The 24,966-nt window shown below is 55.0% G+C and overlaps 1 protein-coding gene across 1 annotated transcript; it reads left to right on the plus strand.

Annotated features, from left to right (window-relative positions):
* The first annotated feature begins 567 nt into the window (after nt 1–567).
* LOC144948257 (uncharacterized) lies at nt 568–24,470 on the plus strand. The gene is made up of 13 exons (XM_078877680.1): nt 568–722; nt 2,375–2,920; nt 3,861–5,294; nt 6,718–6,806; nt 10,558–10,701; nt 11,903–12,011; nt 12,766–13,269; nt 13,351–13,395; nt 13,522–13,787; nt 18,159–18,446; nt 18,505–19,219; nt 19,266–19,382; nt 19,986–24,470. Exons 2-13 carry the CDS (start codon nt 2,391–2,393, stop codon nt 21,664–21,666), a joined length of 5,922 nt encoding a protein of 1,973 aa, XP_078733806.1. The 5' UTR covers nt 568–722; nt 2,375–2,390; the 3' UTR covers nt 21,667–24,470.
* The last annotated feature ends 496 nt before the right edge of the window (nt 24,471–24,966 follow it).

Raw genomic sequence — 24,966 nt, forward strand, 5'->3', positions numbered from 1 at the left:
ATTGACATATTTCGTTGCTTCCTCTTAGTATCTTTCACGCGACGGTCAATGGTATAGTGTATAGCAGATTGTATAAATAGTATAAAATTGTAATGCTTAATACAATGTATAAGGTAATATACAGTATCGTAATTGTTTAGTGAATATACAGCAGTGTGGTATACAGTAGGGTGGGTAGAATAATACTTAGGGTAATATTATAGTCGAAGGTATAGAGTGGTGTATAGTAATACAGTATATAATTTAATGTTGGGTTTGTCTATGGTAGTATATAGTACGGGGTAGACCCGTGTGATGTAAGAGAAAAAAATCACTCGCATCCAGCCCCTTCGTGACGTCACCCTACACTATCGACCCCCCCGGCATACGCGCGCCCGTTTGACGTCGTGACGTCACGTCACTAACCGTGCCGGGTCGCTGGGAGACGCGAGTGACGTCACCCCAACCTGCCCCTCCCCAGCACGTGACGTCAATCCTGTGGGGTGGGGGGGAGGTTAACACGGTGTGGGTAACGTCAGATGCTCGAGCACGTATGTGCGTGACGTCACGTCACCACTGCCTCGGGGGGTGGCGTGAGTGACGTCACGCACGCACGGGGTTGGGTGACGTCACGCACAGATACAGAGAGTCGAGGCCTCCGTGTAGCGATGTGAAGTTCAACATCGCCACTGGGGGAGACAAAGACGGCCGGGCGTGGTGCTGGATACCGACCCCCTTCATAGGTACTGCTACTCGCTACTAACAGCAGCACTTGCGGCTGCAGCCTGTGTGAGGCTACCTGGGGGATCTTTATCTTTGTGTGTGCGCCTGCTCCTGTGAGGAGCGGTGGTGCAGCGGTTAGCGCTACGAACCCGGCGACCCAAGTTCGATTCCCGCTCACGGCTAACACCGCCAGTGACGATTATCTGGACCGGTCCTGGTTCTCCCCTAGGTCGACTCAGCCTCAAATGTGTGCCTGGTGCTGTGTATGTGGTAAACATCGCCACTGGGGGAGAGACAAAGGCGGCCGGGCGTGGTGCTGGCCACCCACCCCCTCGTGTGCCGCTCTGGCCTTCCGTAGGTGCTCGCTAACAGCACTTGCCCCTACAGTCTGGCAAGGCTACACGGGGGGTCTTTATCATTTTCGACATTTCACGTGACGGCCTCAAAGTGCACCTAGCCTGGCACAGGCGCCGTGGTGACGTCACCGCCACTTCGTGGCGAATGGCGGTTCTTGTTGTTGTTGTGTCTGCGCCGGTTTGCAACTTGCAGGCCGGCCCTGCCCACGATCCATCGTGGGTTTAACCTGTAGTCTGAGTCGCAGTGTGAGGAGCTCACGAATCCTTGAAGGATCTGGACAGAGTCCTATCATCAGCGAGCTCCTCCAAGGCTGCATTGGCTGGGTCATGTAGCCCGCATGCCCAGCCACCGCATGCCTAAAAAGCTTTTGTTCGGCCATATCGGGCACGGCACGGGCTGGAGAAGAGATTGAGTGACGTGGTACAGGATGATGTGGAGCTGAGTGGACTTGACGATGACTGGTACCAGCGGTGTCAAGATCGGCCTCTGTGGAGGAGGCTCGTGAAGGACGCTACTACTGGGCAGTTGGAGGCAGTCACCCTCCAGCAACAACGGAGGGCAGAGGAGCAACGCTCACAACAACGAGCAGAGCGCTGGGTGACTAAAACGCAGCAAGTTTGCACAATAGGGGGCACAGTCGGTGCATCTGCCAGTCATCTCAATGAGAATCAGAATCTTTATTCAGACTGCAGGAGGAGGAATTCGATGACCTATGAAGCTCTTTTCCACAGATGTCCAGCAAACACACGATATACACAAACACACGATACACACAAACACACGATACACACAAACACGATACACTCAAACACGATACACACAAACACGATACACCCAAACACACCATACACACAAAAACGATAGGAGTGCAAAATAAAACAAAAGGTAAGCAAGTCGCAAAATGGAAATTAATTGTTCAAGTCCGATTTATCAAGATTGGGTAAGGCAGCAAAAATAACAACGGATCAGTGGCCAACCGCGCTAATCGGAGGTGTGGGTTGAAGGACAACAAATTTTTACACGACAACAAGCAGCAGTTCTGAAGAAATTAGTTTATCAATCTAGGCGATGATTTAAAAGTGCATCGTAGCTCCCAGTGGCTTCCTCATACCGGATAGGAAGAGCGTTCCAGACGTCCGCCGCAAGCAGCAGCAGCATCTGAAAGCGCCACGCGATGCAGCGGCGACCACTGCCTTTGTTCTACAGTTAGCAACCGGTGTCCGTGGTTTCTAGCTTCACGCCTTGTTTGCGATACTTCAAAGGGATGGGGCAGGGGAGATTCATTTTCCTTCGTGTGCCTCACTCTTTGCCCCAGTCCCAGGACGGGAACGATGAACGAGGGAGGAGAGATGAAGATCTACTGCCCGATCTGCAAATGGGTGGTGATCAGCCTGCCCGCCCTGGAGGACCACATGAAGCGGCACAAGGGCCTGACCGAGCCCGTGCTGTACCAGTGCTCCCACTGCCCATACAGCACGGATAAAGCGGCCACTCTGATCGGCCACCAGAGGAGCCACGCCGACGAGAAGCCCTACAAGTGCAGGGTGTGCGGGGAAGTTTTCGCGAATTCGGGAGACTTCTGCTCCCATCAGAGCGTGCACATCAAGCGAGCGCGACGGGGGAAGGCATTCCCCCCACCGCCAGGAGACGTCTCACCGGACGGGAGGATCCGTGCGGGTGTGAGGCCCTACCACTGCAACGTCTGCGGAGTGGACTTCACTCAGTCGCATCACCTCCTCAACCACGAGAGGATCCACACGGGCGAGAAGCCGTACGCGTGCACCGTGTGCGGCAAGGCGTTCGCGCGCGCGGGCACCCTCGTCGCCCACAAGCGGGTCCACATGGGCAAGAAACCCTACGGGTGCGACACATACGGCAAGGCATTCAAGCAGTCGGGGGTGCGACTAAAGCAATCAGGAGTGTGACTAAAATGCAGCAAGTTGGCACAATAGGGGTCACAGGCGGTGCATCGGCCAGTCATCTCAGTCAGAATGAGAATCTTTATTTAGACTGCGGGAAGAGGATTCTGATGAGCTGTAAAGCTCTTTTTCACAGATCTCTAGGATGGGCACGGGGAATCGGCGAGTTACAGCGGCAAACACACGATACACACAAACATGATACACACAAACACACGATACACACAAACCCATGATAGGAGTGCAAAATTGAACAAAAGGTAAGCAGATCACGAAACGGAAATTCATTATTTTTTGTCCGATTTATCAAGATTGGGCAAAGCAGCAAAAACACAACATAACAGTAGCCAGAGGTGCGGGGAAATGACAAGAAACTCAACACAAAAATCAGTTTTAAAGAAATGAGTTCTCAATGTAGTATAGTGGTGTAGTGTATCGTAGTGTAGTGTATGATAGAGTAGTATGTTGTAGTGTAGTGTGTAGTCGTGTAGTATGTAGTAGTGTGTGTAGTCGTGTAGAATGCAGAACTTCTTTCGCAACAGTACGTAGCCAACCGTGCTAATCGGAGGTGCGGGGGAAGGACAATAATCTTAACACAACAACAAGCAGCAGTTTAAAAGAAACAAGTTTGTCAATCTAGATGATGACTTAAACGTGCATCATAGCTCGCAGTGGCTTCCTCATATCGGTAGGGAAGAGCATTCCAGACAGCCACCACAAGCAGCAGCATCTGAAAGTGCCGCGCGATGCAGCGGCGACCACCGTCTTTGTTCGACGGTTAGCAACCGGTGTCCGTGGTTTCTAGCTTCACGACTTGTTCGCGATACTTCACAGGGGCGGTGGAGATAAATTTTCCTTTGTGTGCCTCACTTTTTGCCCCAGTCCCAGGACGGGAACGATGAACGAGGGAGGAGAGATGAAGATCTACTGCCCAATCTGCAAATGGGTGGTGATCAGCCTGCCCGCCCTGGAGGACCACATGAAGCGGCACAGGGGCCGGACCGAGCCCGTGCTGTACCAGTGCCACCACTGCCCGTACAGCACGGACAAAGCGGCCACCCTGATCAGCCACCAGAGGAGTCACGCCGACGAGAAGCCCTACAAGTGCAAGGTGTGCGATGAAGTTTTCGCGAATTCTGGAGACTTCTGCTCCCATCAAAGCGTGCACATGAAGCGGGCGCGACGCGGGAAGGCGTTCGCCCCACCGCTAGGAGACGTCTCACCGGACGACAGGATCCACGCGGGTGTGAGGCCCTACCACTGCAACGTCTGCGGAGTGGACTTCACTCAGTCACACCACCTCCTCAACCACCAGAGGATCCACACGGGCGAGAAGCCGTACGCGTGCGCCGTGTGTGGCAAGGCGTTCGCGCGTTCGGGCACTCTCGTCACCCACAAACGGGTCCACACTGGCAAGAAGCCGTACGGCTGCGCCACGTGCGGCAAGGCATTCAAGCAGTCGGGGGCGCTCCTCAACCACGAGAGGACCCACACGGGCGAGAAGCCCTACGGGTGTGCGGCGTGCGGGAAGCGATTCGCCCAGTCGAGGGGCCTCGTCATACACGCGAGGACACACACCGGCGAGAGGCCCTACGGGTGCGCCATGTGCGGCAAGTCCTTCGCCCAGTCGGGAGCCCTGTCCGTACACAGGAGGACGCACACGGGCGAGAGGCCATACGCGTGCCCCACGTGCGGCAAGTCGTTCTCCGAGTCGGGCACCCTGGGCATCCACAAGCGCACCCACACGGGCGAGAGGCCTTACGCGTGCGACGTGTGCAGCAGCTCGTTCACGCACTCGGGCACCCTCCGTGCGCACAAGAGGACGCATGCGGCCGGGAGGCCCTTCGCATGCCCCACGCGCGGGAAGGCCTCCTCCAGGGCGGGGAGCCTCCGGGCGCGCCGGCGGGCCCGCGCGGACTCGAATGCGTCAACGCCGCCGGCCCGTCCCCCCCTCTGCCGCCGTGCCCGCAGGAGGGCCGGGTGTCACGAGGGTGCGACTGCCTCTGGGGAGGTCGTGCCGAGCCTCGGGGGCGAGGGTCCTGCGGCGATTCCCTCGGCGACCCCCTCGGCATCGTTAACATCAGAAGGTGGAGAGACTCTCAGCTTCGAGACGTGGCCAGGGGTGAAGATGGAATGCGACGGTGAAGATCCTTCCGCCTCCCTGCCGATCGTGAAGCGGGAGCGCGGAGGGATCGCCAGCTCTGAGATATGGCCAGGGGTGAAGGTAGAACATGGCGGGGGGGAGGATTCTTCAGTTCCCCTCTCAATCGTGAAGCAGGAACAGGAAGAAACTCCCGGCTGTGAGACACAGCTGGGGTGAAGGTTGCACACGGGAGGCCCAACCTCTGCTTTGGGAACAGATGTTGAGGTCTACGTGGGAAGAGTGGAGGAGAAGGCTCCAAGCAAGCATGTCGAGTGAGAGTGAGTCCTCGACTGGGACCTTTGCTAATTTGGTGGCACGGATGGAGGATGTGGGCTACACAGAGGGGGCAGGTCCCGTGGAACGGAGATGAAACACTCGAGAAGTTGACCGAGAGAGAAATGTTCAGAAAATGCCGCGCGATACAACGGCCATTCGAAAGCACGAGCACATCTGCACAACTGTGAAGGTACACAATGTGGAGTCAATAGTTTTTGCTCTGAACAGATACACGTGAAGTAAAAACTACGTAGACTCCCAGGGGGTGATGCGCACCCCAGGTTAAGAAGAACCACTGGTCTAGACTCATGAGAACTTAGTTTCACGCCCGCGTGGGTCTCACAGCCGGCGCCTTCCTCGGTTTGCAGCTTCCCGAGCGACTGGATGAGAGGCCAGGATCTTCGTCACAGGGTTCCACCTTCATGCCCAGCCACAGCTCGCAGACTGAGCTCCCTTCCGGTTTCTCGCAACAGGGGGAAGAGGCGCATGCACGAACGTCCGTGACATGTCGGGTTTCACCGAGTCACCCCTCTGCCCACCCCCTTCATGAGCTCCATCTGACTCCCCCCCCCCCACCGTTTGTAACATTGCACGGTTCGTAAGTCATGTACAGCGCCATATTTAAATGCCCGCACGGTCGGTGTTGTGCAACGTGTTACGGTTGAATTAAGAGGCAACGTCGTACATTTGCATGTAATACTGGACTGTAACAAATACCATGAAGTAAATCTTATCAAAAAACTATATTTTTTGGCTGTCTCTCTGTATCCGCACCTTCCTTTTTAACTGATAAACTATTTAGTTTACGAGAATAGGGTTTCCCCTTTTTTCTGGCAACAAAACAGGTGTTAGGATGTTAAAACACCAAACTGAAACCTTTTACAAGGAATCATGTCTGCATGAACCAAAATACTTGTGGTCACACATCGTCACAAATGTCTGACCCTCCCCAGGTGCATGACGTCATTTATGGACGGCCCCTAGGGAGTGCATCACCTTGTAGTAGTACAGGCTGCAGTGTCTGAGTCAACTTGTACCAGGTGACCTCATGGTTATGTAGTGACTGTACTTGTCACTGTGTGGTGCTGGGACTTGCAAAATCACGGCCGGTAATGTTGTCATTGCGGGCAGCCCGGGTTGCGGGCTGCAGTACTAACACTAGCGGTGGTTGGGTGAGCGCTGGTTAGCGCGAAGGCACCGCGAGCAGTGTGCGGTGCCGGCTCCCAGTGAGGGAACGAGAGCGAGCGTCAGCCAGCCAGGGTTACTCTGGGGCACGACGCTCTGGCTGACCTGTTGTCATGTGACCGGACGATACTGGAGGGGGGCCACCGGTGGACGGGGGCCGAGGGACGGTCACGTCCCGGAGAGCTCTCGGGAACATTCGAGAAAGGGCCCGAGGAGCCTGGAAGGTGGGCGGGGCTAAGGGCGGAGCCAGCCCCAGCCCTGGGGCATATAACGAGAGCTCCGTGAGAAGCTCGGGGTTCTTCAAGTCTTGGTGTTCGAAGATCCACGTCGGGGAGAAGCCTCTAGCCACACGGTCCGGGACCCAGCTTGTGGTCCGGACCAGGATAGCGAACCATGTCTAGTTATGCCGTAGCGTGGTTAGATGGGCATTCGAGACCCGAGCGTAGGTTGTGTTATGTTCGTGCTGTTGTGTTGAATAAATAGTGTTGCTCCCAAGTTAACGTCTGCGACTCAGTTGGACTCACTACAGTTACAACAACCCGCAATAGGGAGTGCATCACCTAGTAGTAGTACAGGCTGCAGTGTCTGAGTCAACGTGTACCAGGTGACCTCATGGTTACAACCCGCAGTAGGGAGTGCACCACCTTGTAGTAGTACTGGTTGCAGTGTCTGAGTGAACGTGTCCCGCACCTCCGATGGGCACGGTTGGCTACGTATGGTGTGAAGGAAGTTCAACATACGTACATTTAGAATTTATTCCAAAATATGTTCACAAAGTTATCTTCGCGTCAGTCCCTTAATAAACAACAGTCACATAGCAGTGACAAGAACGATTTGCGAGCCTCAAAACTGTCACTGCCTAGCGATATTCATTCACAAGAGAATATAACTGCTTCAAACCACTCGGCCTTGATATAGCATGGAAAATACCTTAGCCTTAATCCTTCTAATTCAAAGTCCCCATATCGTACCTCCATAATTAACACTATTAAATCATGGGAATTACAACGAAATTATTCAGATCATATATAAGTGTCCAAACACGACTGCATCTTAACCCTTTGCCATTCCGATGACGTACGTCATCCTAAATCGTCGCTGGTCGTGTGGCTCGGAGAGTTGTCATCAAGGCCGACACGAAGATGATGGGGAGTGCTTCCATAACGGGTGCCTTGGGAGAATCTTGCTGGATTATTCTGGCCGAGCAAAATCCATGACAACGAAGTGAACAAAATATAAACTGAACAAAAGAACATATATATATAACCCAAACGGGAATGCATACCCAGTCATATATTCATGAATCCCCCCCCCCCCTTCGCACAAGCAGAACGCACAAGTGTTGTCATCACGTTTACACCTCTATTTAAGGAACGAAACAGGAGGACTTCTCCACAAATCTCTCTGCCGCCCGATGAAGCTAGTTGTTGTAATTGCTGGCGAAACGTCGTACTCAGATTGTAAATGTTGTGGCTTGGCTCTCCAACACACCGGTGCTGTACTAGTGACGAATTGGCCACGTTCTGTTTACGTGACAAACCTTACTAATTGGCCGTGTCGGGTGGTGGCCGGTTTAACGACACATTTATATACAGGGTGCTTAAAAATGTTTTTAACACTTAAATGGAAAAGAACGGAAAATACACTGTAACACGATAACAAAAAGTCTAAGAATCTCCACTCATTCGCCATCATTGTCAACAACGTGCCTGGAATCTTCTCCAGGTGGTCTCCAGAGCCCGGAGGCACATTTCTTGTGGTATTGTTGCAAATTCTCAGAAGTGTTCACATTTTTTTTGAAGCACCCTTATTTACACGATCTAACACAACAAAAAAACCTGTATTATGGATATTGGTAGCGAAAGCCTACTAGGTGTTAAACTGAACAAAATACCGGTTGTCCTAATATATCGCACACGAGACATCTAGAGACGTCGACTCGAACGGCTCGGACACGAACTCAGAATGGACCAGGGGACCCACGTACCAAAAAAAATGACGACCGTAGATGGACACCACCAGGTTAGAAGGAAACCCGGGAGACCCGAGACCACCTGGCCCGAGACGGTGAAGGATGAGCTGGTGGCAGCAATCAACCTCTCTTGGGGGGCGAGGCTCACGACATGTTGCCAAGGACAGGAAGAAGTGGGGGGAACTCATTGCGGCCTTGCGTCCCACAGGGGATGAAGAGGATTCACTAACGAACGTGTACGGCATCACTGCAGGATCAATGAGAATTTGATAATTGAAGGCCATGCGGGAGGGCGTGTGGCACAGTTTGGCGCCAGCTACCGTGGAGTGGCAGTGGTCGTGTCGCTACGATTCTCCGCGGGGAGTAACGACGCCTTGATAAATACAGAGGCGCTGCTGCTGCCACGCCTCTCTAAATGAAACTAACGCCGAGCCCGCTCATGCGCTCCGAGATTAGGTGGTGAACGGGGACTACCCCACACCCTGCAACTTGCAGACGTCTCGGAAATGGGAACGAGTTAAGATGCTGTACAGAAACCGGAACATAAACCATCATCACGCGAACTCCAGCCGTCATCCTCGCAGCGGCGGCTTATGGCTGGCCATCGAACAAAAGGCGGTCACCGCATCACACGGCGATTTCAGATGCGCTTCTGCGGCCGTCTGGAACGCTCTCCTTCCGATATTAGCAAGCCACTGGAGCTGTGAACTTTTAAATCAAGATTGAAAACTAATTTCTTTACAACATACATCCAAAAACAACCGTACAGTAAGACAAAAAGTTTTTTTTTTTTGCCACAGATGGAACCGGGACAGGGCCTAGGAGATTCTTCTCCAGAGTGTAGAACGATGGCCAGGCAAGAGCCAGGAGGCAGTTCTGGGACCATGGGCACTGGGTACAGGAATCGTTCATGAAATTCTGACGTATTGTTTGCATGTTCACCAAAAGTATGGAATGGGCACCGAGTCCATCGCAAAGAAGCCGCAGAATCCCGGAGCGCTCTGCTCAGCCGAGTAAGATGTGCAGCTCTGTGGCGAATCTCCTGGGAACGGACACTCGCGTCGAAGACAACTAGCGGAGATGCGACGTCGGCGCGTGGCTTTTCTTGAACAAAGCAGCCTCATCCCGAGCCTGCAAGTCGGCGCGATACGTTTATGGCAGCTGACTATGGCGAAGTCACGCTGCTCCGCCTGCTGCGTTCGAGACGGTCGATCACAGCATCTTAGATGATAAGTCTTCGAGGAATTGCTGGAAACCAGTCTAGAAGGTCACCAGTGACATGCAGTGAGCCACAAGGCAGTGTACTTGGCCCGGTGTTCTTTCAACTCTACACCGGTGACTGCCATCCGCATCGCCCATCGTCATATCGGCATGCATTCCATGTGCCGATGATGTAAAGTTCTTCATCCGCTCGGAAACCAATTTGTGTGTCTCACGTTAGGCGCTTCATGTCATGTGCCAACGTCGAACCGTCCGAAGTTGAACGGGAACAAAAGACGAATTCATCACACTCGGGACCCGCCGTCAGCTCGCAAGAAAAAATTACCGGGACATTTGAGTGCCGGACAAGGCAACAGTGCCTCGGCATTCTTGTCGACAGCGAGTTGACATCCGCCGCTCACATCAGGCACTTCACCGGACGGTGCTTCTGTCGGTTTCGTCAACTGCACCGCCGCCTGTTATGTGCGCCGACCGGCGAGGCAGCTGGCATGCTCATCTGCGCGTTTTATCGTCGGTCGCGCGGACGACACACAACGGAATCTTCGGATGTGCCAAGCGCAGGCGCACCTCCGTCTGCTCAGGTCAGCTCGTCTGATAGTTCTGAAGCGGAACATTTGATCCGATTACGACTTCGATGGGACAAAGAGCTACACTGGCTACCTGTGTAACACAGGACCGCGTACGAACTGCGCCGGCCTGTCTACAGGAGCCTGTGTATATCCGCTCCGTCCTTCTCTTGGCGATCGGCGCGTGACGGTCTCAACAGACCAAAATCCATCCAGTATCCGCAGCCCACGGCAATCCGCTGTACCCGCCGCGCGTGAACCTCATGGTGCACCGATGCGGCCAGCGCAGTTTCGGGGTCTCCGGCCCCAAGACCCCGAACGGGTTACCAGCTCACGTTCAAGATCCATCCCTGAGCCTGAGTACGTTTTTGCAAGAGACTTAAAACGGCGTCGATCCAAAGAGCTTACTACGTCCGATTAGTGCACGTTCATGACGGACTAGACTCATAAGAGTGCAAGATAAGAAATGCTCAGGCTTACTTACTACATAAAGATCCCCAATATAGCCTGAACAGACTGTTGGGGCAAGTGCTATTAGCGAGCACCTATGAAGGCCGGCACGGCACACGAGGGGGTGGGTTACACACCGCATCAGGTACTCGTTTTGAGGCTGAGTCGACCTAGGGGAAGTCCCAGGACCGTTTTAGATAATCGTCAGTGGTGTTTGCCGTGAGCGGGAATCAAACTCGGGTCGCCGGGGTACGCAGCACGGCGCGCTCACCGTTGCACCACCGCTCCCCACAGACACATACAGCAGGCTGTGTTGGCCAATGGGCCATAATCTTAACCATAACCTTGGCCCAGGGGTTGATTTATTTATTTAAGATGATGATGATTTTGATCCTACGTTGTGCCGTCTCATCATTTTGATGCTTTGATGACTGCAGGCAGTTTTTTCAATTCCGACGACCGGTGGTTCTGTGGCCGGAATCTAAATCAGTGGATCCCGCCTCCCCTCCTTCGCTTTGAATGACCACAGCGAAGGAGGAGGCGTGTTATAACGTCCGAACAATCTGGGTGTTTACGTGGCCAATGTATTCCAACTCTGTAGGAAACCACCGGAGCTATCGATGGATTTGATTTATTTCAGCAGCGAGGGCCAAATAAGCTGCCAGGCTGCGGCGGTAGAGATTTGCGTTGCAATCCGCGGTCACAAAGGTCGCGATGCTAACGCCAAGTATCGGCGCATGCTTTACACGTTACAGGATGTCATGGAACTGGTTAACCGTGTGAGTGGCGGTTAGAAGGGAGGGCGAGATTTCACGATGATGATGATGATGATGCATGTCCTGTTTGTTGAACTTCCTTCGTGCCGTGCGTAGCCGACCGTGTTCATCGGAGGTGTGAGGGAAGGGCAACAAACTAAAGACAAACATCAGTTATAAAGAAATTACTGCGTCAATCTAGATGATTTAAAAGTGCATAGCTCCAGTGGCTTCCTAATATCGGAAGAAACGTTCCAGACGGCCGCAGAAGCGCATCTGAAAGCGCCGCGTGATGATGCGGTGATGAAGATGATGGGGAGCTGTGAACAATGGGGGATGGTCCTGCATGGGGCAAGGAATTAAGTACCGGGACCAGCAGGACTCGACCCCACGGAGTACCAAGCGGCACGGCCCCGGGGTTCTGGCCTCAACCGTCGGGTCAATTCTCCCCATCCTGTTCAAGGAGTGACCTCACGCCTGGTTTGCCTAACATCCATTCAACAAAGAAACTAAAACTTCTTTATTTTACCAGGTAAGGCCCACTGAGCTGTACCCGCTGTCTTTCAGAAGCGATCTGACCACAAATGACAGCCCAATGAAGTGGCTCATCAGGTGTCAATTTATAGCGGCAGTCAAAGACTCTTAAATGCGTCTTTCTAAACGTGGGGGGGGAAACAATCCACGGAACCACGGGGAGAACACGCAAACTCCAAATATACAGCAGGCGTTAGGGTTGGGATCAAACCCACGACCTCCTGTACACCAGGCGAGGTAGTTAACATCTCGCCACCGTGGCACCCGGCTCACCCACACCTGCTACGGCTTCAGTGAGTGTGGTGCGCTCTCATCGCCGACCGTGCTCTTTGTCCGGAGGTCTGCGGTTCGTCTTTTTCTCATCCTCCTCTTCACCCCGGAGATGTCTCTCTTTTTGACATCTCAGTATTCCCCTCGGCTTTTTCACCCTTTTCCTCAAGTTGCCTTCTTCTTACATGTCCGTGATTAACATCAATCTTGGCGGGTGAACGTGAGTTGAACGCATTCAGAAGAGCGCACGTTTTATTGGGTTCAATTTTGCATTTAAGATTTCCGCTTCAGCGTAACGGAACCCCGTCTGGATGCCATCGGGTACTTGACAAGCACCGTGACCTGGGCGTACGTCCACACGCATGCTTCACTTTCATGGCTTTTCCTTCGCGTGGCTCCTCCTGTGCGTATTGAGGGCTCCTGACCGCTGGAACGCCTTGCCGCACACGGCGCACACGTACGGCTTCTCGCCCGTGTGCACCATCTTGTGCGTGCGAAGGGCTCCTGCCCACGCAAACGCGTCCCCGCACACGGCGCACGCATACGGTTTCTCGCCCGTGTGGATCCTGTGGTGCTTGCGCAGGGTCACTGGCTCTTTGAAATCCTTGCCGCACACGGCACACACGTACGGCCTCTCGCCCGTATGCGTCCTCTGGTGGTTCCGAAGGTACTGCGAGCGGGTGAACGACTTTTCGCACACGGTGCACTTGTACGGCTTCTCCTCCATGTGGGTCCTCGTGTGCGTGAGGAGGGCTCCCGAGCGCGCGAACGCCTTGCCGCACTCGGTGCACGCGTACGGCTTCTCGCCCGTGTGGATCCTCTTGTGCGCTAGGAGGGCGCCCGACTGCGAGAACGCGTCGCCGCACTCGGCGCACTTGTACGGCTTCTCGCCCGTGTGCGTCCGCTGGTGGCTGCGCAGGTAGTCCGAGCGGGAAAACTCCATGCCGCAGACGGTGCAGTGGTAGAGCTTCTCCCCCGTGTGGATCCTCTTGTGCGACAGGAGGCTCGCGGACCAGGCGAACGTCACGCCGCACTCGTCGCACCGGTAGGGCTTCTCCCCCGTGTGGGTCCTCTGGTGGCTGCGGAGGCAATCCGACCGGGTGAACTCCATCCCGCAATCGGTGCACTGATAGTGGGCCTCCCGCGCGTGACACCTCTGGTGCGCGAGAAGGCTCTCCGGCTGGGCGAACGCCTCTCCGCACGCGGTGCACTTGTGCGGCTTCTCCTCGTCATGCATCGCCTGGTGCTCGCGGAAGACCTCCGCGTCGACGAACACCTTGCCACACTCGGCGCACTTGTGGGACTCCCCCGCGTCGTGCGTCGCCTGGTGGGCGATCAGGACGTTGAGATTGTCCGTGCTGTACGGGCAGTGGGGGCACTGGTACACGACGGGTTCGGTGCGGCCCGCGTGTCGCTTCATGTGGTCCTCCAGGGCGGGCAGGCTGACCACCACCCAGTTGCAGACCGGGCAGCAGATCCGCTTCACTTCCTCTCCTTCTTCTTCACTCATTTTCCTTTGCTCGTCACTGGAGCACACAGAGATAGACACGCAGATAGCCAGAGATACACACAGAGACAGACACAGATATAGACACTCAGATAGACAGAGATACACAGGCAGGCACACAGATAGAGATATACAGACATACACAGAGAGACACAGAAAGACAGAGATACACGGAGATTAATAATAATTTATATTTTAAGGCACCCTTAAGTAATTATTGTCGGGGCGCTGTGCGCGAAAAGGCAGAAAGAGTTAACATCAACCATGGGAGGAAAAGACAGCTTGAAAATAACCAAAGAGAGCGAGACATTTTTAAACAGGTTTTTAGTCGAGATATGAAGATTTATAAAGTACCTCGGAAGCCCCCAGATTTGTGAAGTCCTCCTGTTTCGTTTCGTCCCCCCCCTCCATTTAAGGAAAAGCAACTGCAACAAGACTGTACAAATCTGGCTGTCCCCTGATGAAACCAGTCGTAATTACTGGCCAAACGTCGTGCTCAGATTGTAAATGTTGTGGCTTGGCTCTCCAACACACAACCGGTGTGCTGTACTAGTATACTACACGATACACTACACACTACACTAATATACACTATACTATACTCTACTATACATTACACTATACACTACTATACACTACACTAAACACTACACTATACAATACACTAAACACTACACTATACACTACTATACACTTCACTAAACACTATACACTACACTAAACACTACACTATACACTTCACTAAACACTATACACTACACTATACACTACACTAAACACTACACTAAACACTACACTATACACTACACTATACACTTCACTAAACACTATACACTACACTATATACTAGTGCTGTACTAGTAACGAGTTGGCCACGCTCTGTTGACATGACAAACCTTACTAATTTGGCTGTGTCGGGTAGTGGCGGGTTTAACGACACAACATTGATATATTTACGCGATCTAACCCCAAAAAAACCTGGATTATGGAGGGTAGTAAGGTCCTGCTCGTCCCGGATCTCAAGGTTTCTGGGTAGTGGAGCGTGTGGCTGGGTAGTTGAGTTGCTGGGTAGTGGAGTGTGTGGGTAGTGGAGTGTGTGGGTAGTGGAGTGTGAGGCTGGGTAGTGGAGTGTGTGGCTGGAGAGTGGAGCGTGTGGGTAGTTGAGTGGCTGGGTAGTTGAGTGTGTGGGTAGTGGAGCGTCTTGCTGGGTAGTGGAGTGTGTGGCTGGGTAGTGGAGTGAGTGGCTGGGTAGTGGAGTGAGTGGCTGGGTAGTTGAGTGTGTGGGTAGTGGAGCGTCTTTTGGGTAGTGGAGTGTGTGGCTGGGTAGTGGAGTGTGTGGGTAGTGGAGCGTCTTGTGGGTAGTGGAGTGTGTAGCTGGGTAGTGGAGTGTGTGGGTAGTGGAGTGAGTGGCTGGGTAGTTGAGCGTGTGGCTGGGTAGTGGAGTGAGTGGCTGGGTAGTGAAGCGTGTGGGTAGTGGAGCGTGTGGGTCGTTGAGTGTGTGGGTAGTTGAGTATGTGGGTAGTTGAGTGGCTGGGTAGTGGAGTGTGTGGGTAGTGGAGTGTGTGGCTGGGTAGTGGAGCGTGTGGCTGGGTAGTTGAGCGTGTGGCTGGGTAGTGGAGTGAGTGGCTGGGTAGTGGAGCGTGTGGGTAGTGGAGCATGTGGGTAGTTGAGTGTGTGGGTAGTTGAGTATGTGGGTAGTTGAGTGGCTGGGTAGTGGAGTGTGTGGCTGGGTAGTTGAGTGTGTGGGTAGTTGAGTGGCTGGGTAGTGGAGTGTGTGGGTAGTGGAGCGTGTGGCTGGGTAGTGAAGCGTGTGGCTGGGTAGTGGAGTGTGTGGGTAGTGGAGTGAGTGGCTGGGTAGTGGAGCGTGTGGGTAGTGGAGCATGTGGGTAGTTGAGTGTGTGGGTAGTTGAGTATGTGGGTAGTTGAGTGGCTGGGTAGTGGAGTGTGTGGGTAGTGGAGTGTGTAGCTGGGTAGTGGAGCGTGTGGCTGGGTAGTGGAGTGTGTGGGTTGTTGAGTATGTGGGTAGTTGAGTGGCTGGGTAGTGGAGTGTGTGGGTAGTGGAGTGTGTAGCTGGGTAGTGGAGCGTATGGCTGGGTAGTGGAGTTAACCAATTCGCGACAGCTCCCAGGCACAAAGACAAAGATCCCCCGTGTAGCCTGCAACAGACTGTTGGGGCAAGTGCTGTAAGTAGCGAGCAGAGCCTATGAAGGCCGCCACACAGAGGGGGAGGGGGTGGAGTGGCCGGCACCACCCCCGCCCGGTGACGACGCTTACCACACCACCACCGCTCCCCAACACACACAAAGACAAAGGTGCCCACCCACACACCACACCCGGTATAGCCTCGCCTGAATGTCGGGGCAAGTGCTTTTACGAAGGCCCCGGCGCGCGCCCGGCCGCCTTTGTCTCTCCCCAGTGACGACGCTTAACGACTCACTGCTACTACTACAAAGACAAAGATCCCCCGTGTAGCCTTGACAGGCTGTAGGGGCAAGTGCTGTTAGCGAGCACCTGAAGGCCGGAATGGTACACGAGGGGGTGGGGTGGCCAGCACCACCCACGCCCGACCGCCTTTGTCTCTCCCCCAGTGACGACGCTTAACTTAACAAGATGTCCCCCCCCGGGACCCCTCCTCACCCTCTGTTCCCGCGGCGTCGGACTTGGAACGATGACGTCAAAAAATCGAGGTGGGGGTGGGAGGAGGGTGGTGGGTTAACGTGACGTCACACACACCACGGCGGGGCCCCGGGGATGCGGGGGCGACGTGACGTTTTTCGCAAGTCGCGCGCGCAGGATGCTGGTGACATGACGTCACTTTTATATTTCCACCGCCCCCCCCTTCATCAGCGGCTTTTGCAAGTATTTGACGTCACGCCCGGGTTTTGGAGTCGCGCGGGAAGTGACGTCACGACTCCCCCCCCCTTCCCGGCTGCCAATTCTCTGTTTATATCGTGTCGATGTGAGTCTCTCTCTTGTCTGTCTGTGTCTGTCTCTCTCTCTGTGTGTCTCTCTGTGTGTCTCTCTGTCTGTCTCTGTGTGTCTCTCTGTGTGTGTCTGTCTGTGTGTCTCTTTGTGTCTGTGTCTGTCTCTCTGTGTCTGTGTGTCTCTGTGTCTGTCTCTCTCTGTCTGTGTGTCTCTCTGTGTCTGTCTCTCTCTATGTGTCTGTGTGAGTCCATCTCTTGTTCATCTATCGCCTATCGATGTCCCTGTGCGAGGAGGCTGTCCGCCTCCAGGAGCTTGTCTCTCCGGAGAGACAAAGGCGGCCGGGCTCGCTACTGACAGCCCTTGCCCCGACTGTCTGTTAAAGGCTACACGGGTGTGGGGGGCATCTTTGTCTATTCGATCGCTCTCTGTATGTGTCTCAGTGTCTCTTTCTGTCTCTCTGTGTCTCTCTCAGTGTCTCTCTGTGTATCTGTGTCTCAGTGCCTCTCTGTGTATCTGTGTGTCTCAGTGTCTCTCTGTATCTGTGTGTCTCAGTGTCTGTCTCTCTGTGTATCTGTGTGTCTCAGTGTCTCTCTGTGTCTCAGTGTCTCTCTGTCTCGTGTGTCTGAGACCTCTGCGTGTCCGTGTCAATCTATCTCCGTGTCTGCCTCTTGAGTTTGTCTCTGCGTGCCTGCGTATCTGTGTTTCGGGCTCTGTGTGTCTCTCTCTGCGTGTCTGTCTCTGTCTATCTGTCTCTGTGTGTCTGTCTGTGTATATAATCTGTATTTCTGTGTGTCTATCTGTCTGTGTGTTTATCTGTCTCTGTGTCTCGAAGGCCGTGAACTCGACTCCGGCAGCAGCAGATCAGAAGGTGAGTTTCGAGTAACAGCGCTGGGGAGCGGTGGCGCAGCGGTTAGCGGGGTGGGTGGGTGGGGAGGGGTAAGTGGGTAGGGGTGGGCGGGGTTGGTGGGGTGGGAGGGGTTGGAGGAGTGGGTGGGATGGGAGGGGTTGGTGGGGTGTGCAGGGTGGGGAGGGGCTGGATAAGTGTGGAGGGGCTGGGTAAGTGTGGGGGGTGGGGCGCTGGTCGCCATTTTGCACCCCCGCCTCGAGATTTGTCTCACTCCGCGGAAGAGGGGTGGGGATTATTTTTTCTTCTTCCGTATCACAAACAACAAACCACCACCGTCGTCGTTAGTCAATGAAACCGTCGATTATTCACATCCCTGTGTACTGCTTATTAATACCCCCCCCCCTTGAAAGGTCAGGTGAGGTCGGGTGGGTGAGTGAGTGCGTGAGCAACCATGGCACCCAAGCGTAAGTTGAGTCGGCGTGATGTCGTCGGTGGCGACGGCGACCCCCACCACCCCCACCCCCCAAAGAAGAGGGCCCGCAGAGTTATGACCCTCCTGCAAAAGGTGCAGCTCCTGGACCGCCTGGCCCTCGGCGAGAGCGCCGCGTCTGTGGGCCGCCGCTACGGGTCAACGAGTCGACCGTGCACTCGATCCGCAAGTCGGAGGGGCGCATCAGGGCGAGCGTGCGGGCGAGCGCGCCCGCCAGGGCCAAGGTGTCGCGCGTCACCCTTCGTGACCCCCTCGTGGAGCGTGTCGAGGCGGCGCTCGGGGTGTGGATCGAGGACGAGACGTGGCGGCGGGCGGCGCTGAGCGCCGGTGCCATCCGCGAGAAAGCGTCTCTACAACCACCTGGGACGCGGCCGGGGTGGACAAGGTGGCGAAGAGGCCGCCGCCGCCACCGCGGCCCCCGACGCCACCGCGGCCGCCGCCGCCAGAAGATTTGGCGCCAGCCGCGGCTGGTTCGAGAACTTCAAGAGGCGGTTCGGCCTCCGGAACGTCGTCCTCGACGGCGAGTGTGTGGGTAGTTCCGCGCTCGTCTCGACGGCATCGTCTGCACGGGCGGCAACGCGCCCCAGCAGATCTTCTGCGCGGCCGAGGCGGCCCTCTGCTGGAAGCGCGTGCCCGGGCGCGCGAACGCGTCGAGCGACTTCGTGGCGAGGCCGCCCGTCCTGTGGCGGGCCGACGCGCGGGCGCGGGTCACGCCACGCGTCTTCGCCGAGTGGCTCCGCCGCCGCTTCGTGCCCGAGGCGCGGCGGCTACCTCAGGTCGCCGGGGTTGCCCTTCGGGGCCCTGCTGCTGCTCGGCTGCTCGCCGGCGCGCCCGGGCGGCGTCCGCTTCGCCCACCGGGGCGTCGCCTTCCTGCCGCCCAACACCGCGCCGCTCCTGGAGCCGCCGGAGCGGGGGACGATCGCGCGGCTCCGGGCGTGCTACGCCCGGCGGACCCTGGAGGGGCTCGTCGACGCGCTGGCGCGGGACCCCGTGGCGAGCGTCGCCGACGAGGTGAGGAAGATCGTGGGGCTGGCGCGGAGCGTCGGCGGCAAGGGCTTCGCCGACGTGGAGGCGCGCGACGTGGAGCGCCTGCTGGAGTCGCACGCGCGCAAGCTCACCGAGGCGGAGCGCGAGGAATTGATCGAGTAGCTGCACGGAGACTCCCGAGGAGGAGCCGTCGGTGGAGGAGGATGACGAGGAGGAAGAGGGAGAGAAAGGAGAGGAAGAGGAAGGAGAGGAAGAATTGACGACGCCGCCGCCAAGGTGCCGGATGACGATGCGTGCGCTGTCCGAGTGCTTCGCGATGTTCCAGGCGGCCGTCTTTCGTTTGCGGAAATTGACCCGCTGGCGGAGAGGAGCGTGCACCTCGGGAGCGACGTCGATGTGGCGCTGCTGGCCTACAGGGAGGTCTATAGGGCACTGTGGATGAAGGAGATGAAGCGGGTCCGTTGGCAGGTAGATTCTAAAGCTGTTAAAAGCAAAACATTTTTTTTTGAATTTAAAAAAGAAAAAACAACACCGGGTAAGGGACTGAATTTTCTCCCAAGCTGAAATTGTCGCAGCCAATGAACGTCTGATGGGTACGCCTCGTGGAGTCTCTTGACAGATCTGATGGGGCACGGCTCCCAGCTACCGTAGAGTGAGCGGCGGTCGTGTCGCTACGCTCCTCTGGCAGGCGAGCAACGACGTCTTCGTAAAAAAACAATGGCGCTGCCGTCGCTACTGCACCTCTCTAAATAAAATTAAAACGCCGAGGCCAGCTCGCGCGCTTCGAGATACGGCGGTGAACGCGGGAGGACGGAGGCACAAATTCTTTACCCCCCCCTTTTTGTTGTTGTGCTCCCACTCCCTGCCCCCCCCCCCCAGCACCGCCGAGGCAGACATGAGCGAGCAAGGAGAAGGAGGAGGGACGAGGATCTGCTGCCCGGTCTGCAACTGGGTGGTGGTCAGCTCACCCGCCCTCGATGACCACATGAAGCGCCACAGGGGCCGCACGGCGCCCGTGCTGTACCGGTGCCCCCTGTGCCCGTATGAGACGGACAAGCCGGTCGCGCTGATCGGTCACCAGAGAACGCACGTCGGGGAGAAACCGTTCGAGTGCCGGGCGTGCGGGGAGGCGTTCGCGAGGTCGGCGGATCTGTGCGCCCACCAGGAGGCGACGCACGGCGGCGGGGAGGCCCACAAGTGCGACGTATGCGGCAAGGCGTTCGCCCGCCCAGAGGCTCTCCTCTCGCACCAGAGGTTCCACATGGGTGAGAAGCCCTACCGGTGCAGCGTCTGCGGCATGGACTTCACGCGGGCGGAGCATCTGCGCAGCCACCACAGGACCCACACGGGCGAGAAGCCCTTCAGGTGCGCCACCTGCGGCAAGGCCTTCGCCCACCCGGGCACCCTGTCGACGCACACGAGGATCCACACGGGCGAGAAGCCGTACAGGTGCGACGTGTGCGGCAAGACGTTCACGCACCCGGGCGGCTTCCACATTCACAAGCGTACGCACACGGGCGAGAGGCCCTACGCGTGCGCCGTCTGCAAGAAGGCGTTCGCTCAGTCAGGCTCCCTTCTCGTCCACGAGCGGACCCACACGGGTGAGAGGCCGTACGCGTGCACAACGTGCGGCAAGGCCTTCGCCGAGTCGGGCGCCCTGCGCATACACGAGCGGACGCACACAGGTGAGAGGCCCTACAAGTGCACGGTGTGCGCCAGGGCGTTCGCGGACTCGGGGGCCCTGCGCACGCATGCCCGGATCCACGCGGGCGAGAGGCCCTACGGGTGCGACGTGTGCGGCAAGGCGTTCACGCAGTCGGGCTCCCTCCTCGTCCACCAGAGGATCCACACGCGGGAGCGGCCGTACGAGTGCGGCGCATGCGGGAAGGCCTTCGCAGAGTCGGGCGCCCTCCGCGTGCACAAGAGGGTGCACACGAGGGAGAGGCCATACACGTGCGCCGTGTGCGGGAAGGCGTTCAAACAGTCGGGGGCCCTCCTCGTCCACCAGAGGGTCCACGCCAGGGAGAGGCGCGGCCTTCGTTCCCGCCGCGGCCAAGGTTGCAACGACGACTCCGGCGCCGCACCGCCGCCGTGCGAGCAGGGGACGGCTCCTCCGAACCGGCGGGGCCGAGGGGCGAGTCGTCCCGGGGAGATCGAGGTGATGCTCGAAGACGAGAGCCCGGCGGCGACCCCTTCACCACTCGAGGGGGAAGAAAAAGAGGAGGGACGTCGAGAAGACGCCAGCATCGAGGCGCGCCTGGCGGTTAAAGTGGAAAGCGGAGCCGAAGACGCTTCCGTTTCCTCGGTGGTCGTCAAGCAGGAGTGGGAGGGGAGCTCAGGCTGCGAGCTGTGGCCGGGCGTGAAGGTGGAACCCTGCGGCGAGGATCCTGGTCTCTCGTGGTCGCTCGTGAAGCAAGAAGCCGAGGAAGGCACCGGCTGTGAGACGCTCGCTGGAGTGAAGCTAGAAAGCGGAGGTCAAGCTTCGTCCATCTCCCCGTTGAGTGTGAAGCAGGAACCTGAAGAGGGCCCTGGTGGTGAGGCGCAGCTGGGGTGCACGTAGGCCGAAGGTTCTGCCTTGGGTGCAAGTCACGGCGGCAGAGTTTGTCGTCGTCCTCGCAGCAGCAGCAGCAGCAGTGGCGGCTTCTGGCGAACCGTCGAACAAAGACGGTGGTTACCGCATCATCACCGCGAGCCGCTTGCAGATGCTGCTGCTTCCGCGGCCATCTGGAACTCTCTCTTCCTTCCGATGAGGAAGCCACTTGGAGCTACCGACTTTTAAATCATCATCTAGATTGACAGACTCATTTTTTTAGAACTGCTGCCTGTTGTGTTTAGTTTGTTGTCCCCGCCTCCCTTCCCGAACCTCCGATGAGTGCGGTAGGCTACGTACGGTGCTGCGAAATAAGTTCGATTTGGGAAAATTGTCGAGGACGCGACCCTGTTTTTCACGCGCCAGTCTTAAGTTTGGCCAGTGTGGCATTTTGGACGACCTTGAGTTTTGTAGTGGTGGGTAGGGATTTGGGGCTTTGCCGTAGAAGAGAGAAGAGAAGGGGGAGTTGTGGTTCATCGATGCAGAGACGCTACCAAAGGATAGAAGAGGAGGAAGATGAAGAAGATTTTACTTTGTCAATACATGGCAAGATACTCAAAGATTTAAAGCCACCGGAAAGTCAACAGGTCGGGGAAGAGAAGAAGAATTATTACCAACGAGACGAATGAGCCGGACTTGTCGAGAACCCGAGTGTGGAGTTGTTGGTTACGTGGTAGAAACCTTGTGGGGGACTCCTTAAGAAAGGAAGGTTGACACGACCGAAAAGTCTTGCGACGTACGCGACGTTGAACTTCTTTGCGCGCCGTCCGTGGCCGCCAACCGTGCCGTTGATCGGAGGCGCGGTGCGGTGCTACAGGCGCAAGTAAATGAAGATGGACGGAAACAATGGCACGGAGAGGGGTTATCTCCGGGTAGGAATGCAAAGTCTTAATTGGAACGAACCAAAAACAAAAAGGAATGGGTGTAAACGACGCGGATCGGAAAAACTAAAAAGCTTAAAACCATTGGTGGACGAGATTTCTTATGCACCCCCCCCCACCCGCAGTCCGGAATACCCTCCTCCTCCCACAAACCCCTTCACTCCATGTCCGACATCAACTCCATGATGATGCCACCATCATCATCACTATTACGATTTAAATCTAAACTAAAGGCCCTTTTTTCTTCATCCAGGCATATGCTGAAAATAGGTAATCACTTTCGGTGTCAATTAGTCGTAACTTTTTGGCCTAGTTTAACACGTCGTAGCAACACAGTATAATCCCTCCTGAACGATAGTAATTGGTGCCACGAGACCGGTCGGTTAAGTGATTTGGTCGTTAAGTGAGTATAGGAAATGCACGTTAAGGGCTCAATTTGTTCCGCCAGCATCGAAAGTTACCCCTTTTTCACCCAAAAAACCGTACTTTATAATGTTTCAACAATGGATATTAATATGTAAAGATACTAACATTATAAACGCATAATATTACAAGGAACGCGGTTAATCGATGCATTAATTAATATGTACTGTACCTACAACAGCCCGTCGTTAACAAGGGAATGGTCTGTAAGCGAACACATTGGCCTCTATGGAGGCACTACACTACACTATACACTACTATACACTACATGTTGGGCTCTACGGAGGCACTACACTATACACTACACTACTATACACTCCACTATATACTACATGTTTGGGCTCTATGGAGGCCCGTCGTTAAGCGATCAGTCGTTAACAGGGGTGCTCATTAAGAGGGGCTCTACTGCAGTAGTAAGCAGTAGGGCTTTTGCGACCAATATTGCATAATAAAGGGGTTTTTGGGGTTAGAACGCGTAAATATACATTTGTCCTTAAACCCGCCGCCAGCCGACAGCCAATGATTAACGTTTGTCATGTAAACCAAACTTGTCCAATTAAGTTAACTACTTCACCAACCGGATGTGTGTTGGAGAGTAGACCCACAACATTTACAATTCTGGTACTAAAATTGGCACGTTTTTTTTACGTGACAAACCTTGCTCGGGTGCCACTGTGATGAGATGTTACCTCCCTCTCGGGGTATACAGGAGGTCGTGATTTGGATTCCGACCCTGATGGCTGTATAATTGGAGTTTGCATGTTCTCCCTGTGGTGGTCGCGTGGATTTTTCTCCGGTTCCTCCAGTTTTTCCCCCCACATTTAGAATCAACATCACGCGTTGAGAGCAGTGGTTCTTAACCTTTACTGCAGCCTTGCACCCCATTGGTTCTCCAATCGTAAAAAAGTATGTCAATAAATACATAGGTTTGATTAGACAAAGTCAGTTGTGTACTTATATGCCCGTGCTTAATTTGCGTTTCGATGATTTACCTTCTATAAAAATCTGGCCATGTCTCGCACAGCCAGAAAGGGCATCCCACTCCCCCAGGATGTGCGTGCACCCCGGGTTAAGATGAACCACTGGTTACGAGTTTTTGACTGCTATACATTTCCGCATGATAAGCCACTACTCTGTTGAGCTGCTGTCATTTGTGATAGCCAGGTCACGTCTTAAAAGGAGCTACTAATATAGCTCAGTAGTGGGGCCTTACCTGGCAAAAGAAAAAGTCAAATAAAATATATAGGCTGTGTCGGGTGATGGTGACGGTGCTGGGTGAACACATTTATATTCATGCCATCTAACCCAAGAAAAACACCTTTGCTGTGAACTTTTTGGCCAATCCACTAACACCCCCACCCCTTCCCTCCCTATGAAGGTTTCTTGGCTTCGTTTGGAAGTTGGTGACTGATGTTGTTGAGACCTCACGGACGACCCATGTCTCTGTTGCGATAAATGTTGTTTGTGCTTTTTTGTTGTTTTGGTGCCATTTCTTAATTTGTTTTTAGATGTCTGTTGCTTGCTTCATCAGGGTTCTTGCTTGCTCGATGTTGTAGTGGCTGCATGCTGGGATTTTGCCCTCATGCGTAATTAATGCACGGTGCTATTGGGGTCCTATTGGTGTGAATGACGCAACGTAAAATGACCGCATTGTCAAATTCAGGATGGTGGTTGTTGAAGACTTTTCCGTCAGACTGCAAACGTAATAATAAAACGTCTCGTTGGCCCCAAATCTGAGCAATTCTGATTGAAGCTGCCCACCGGTGGGCAGCAACCGAGGATAATGACTTCCAATCCGATTGGTTTAATCCGTCACCGGTGACGATCGTCGGCAACGATTGCCCGGAAATTTCCCGAGTGTACATAGTTAAGTGAACCCTCTTAATCCCCTGTGGGATGCGGTTTCTTTGGGAGGGCCAAACCAAATCATTTTGTGGGCCTCATACCGCCTTCGGGCTGGACGTTC

The sequence above is a fragment of the Lampetra fluviatilis genome, chromosome 48 (assembly GCF_964198595.1).
Source record: "Lampetra fluviatilis chromosome 48, kcLamFluv1.1, whole genome shotgun sequence".
In the NCBI taxonomy this organism is placed as follows: domain Eukaryota; kingdom Metazoa; phylum Chordata; class Hyperoartia; order Petromyzontiformes; family Petromyzontidae; genus Lampetra; species Lampetra fluviatilis.

What these genes read in the sequence shown, in the direction of transcription:
- LOC144948257 (XM_078877680.1), top strand. Translation starts at nt 2,391, where the DNA reads ATGAACGAGGGAGGAGAGATGAAGATCTACTGCCCGATCTGCAAATGG. An exon ending in GGGCCCGAGGAGCCTGGAAG is followed by an intron (nt 6,807 to 10,557) that starts GTGGGCGGGGCT and finishes AAATCCATCCAG; the next exon opens with TATCCGCAGCCCACGGCAAT. An exon ending in CATGTGGTCCTCCAGGGCGG is followed by an intron (nt 13,788 to 18,158) that starts GCAGGCTGACCA and finishes CACCCCCCAAAG; the next exon opens with AAGAGGGCCCGCAGAGTTAT.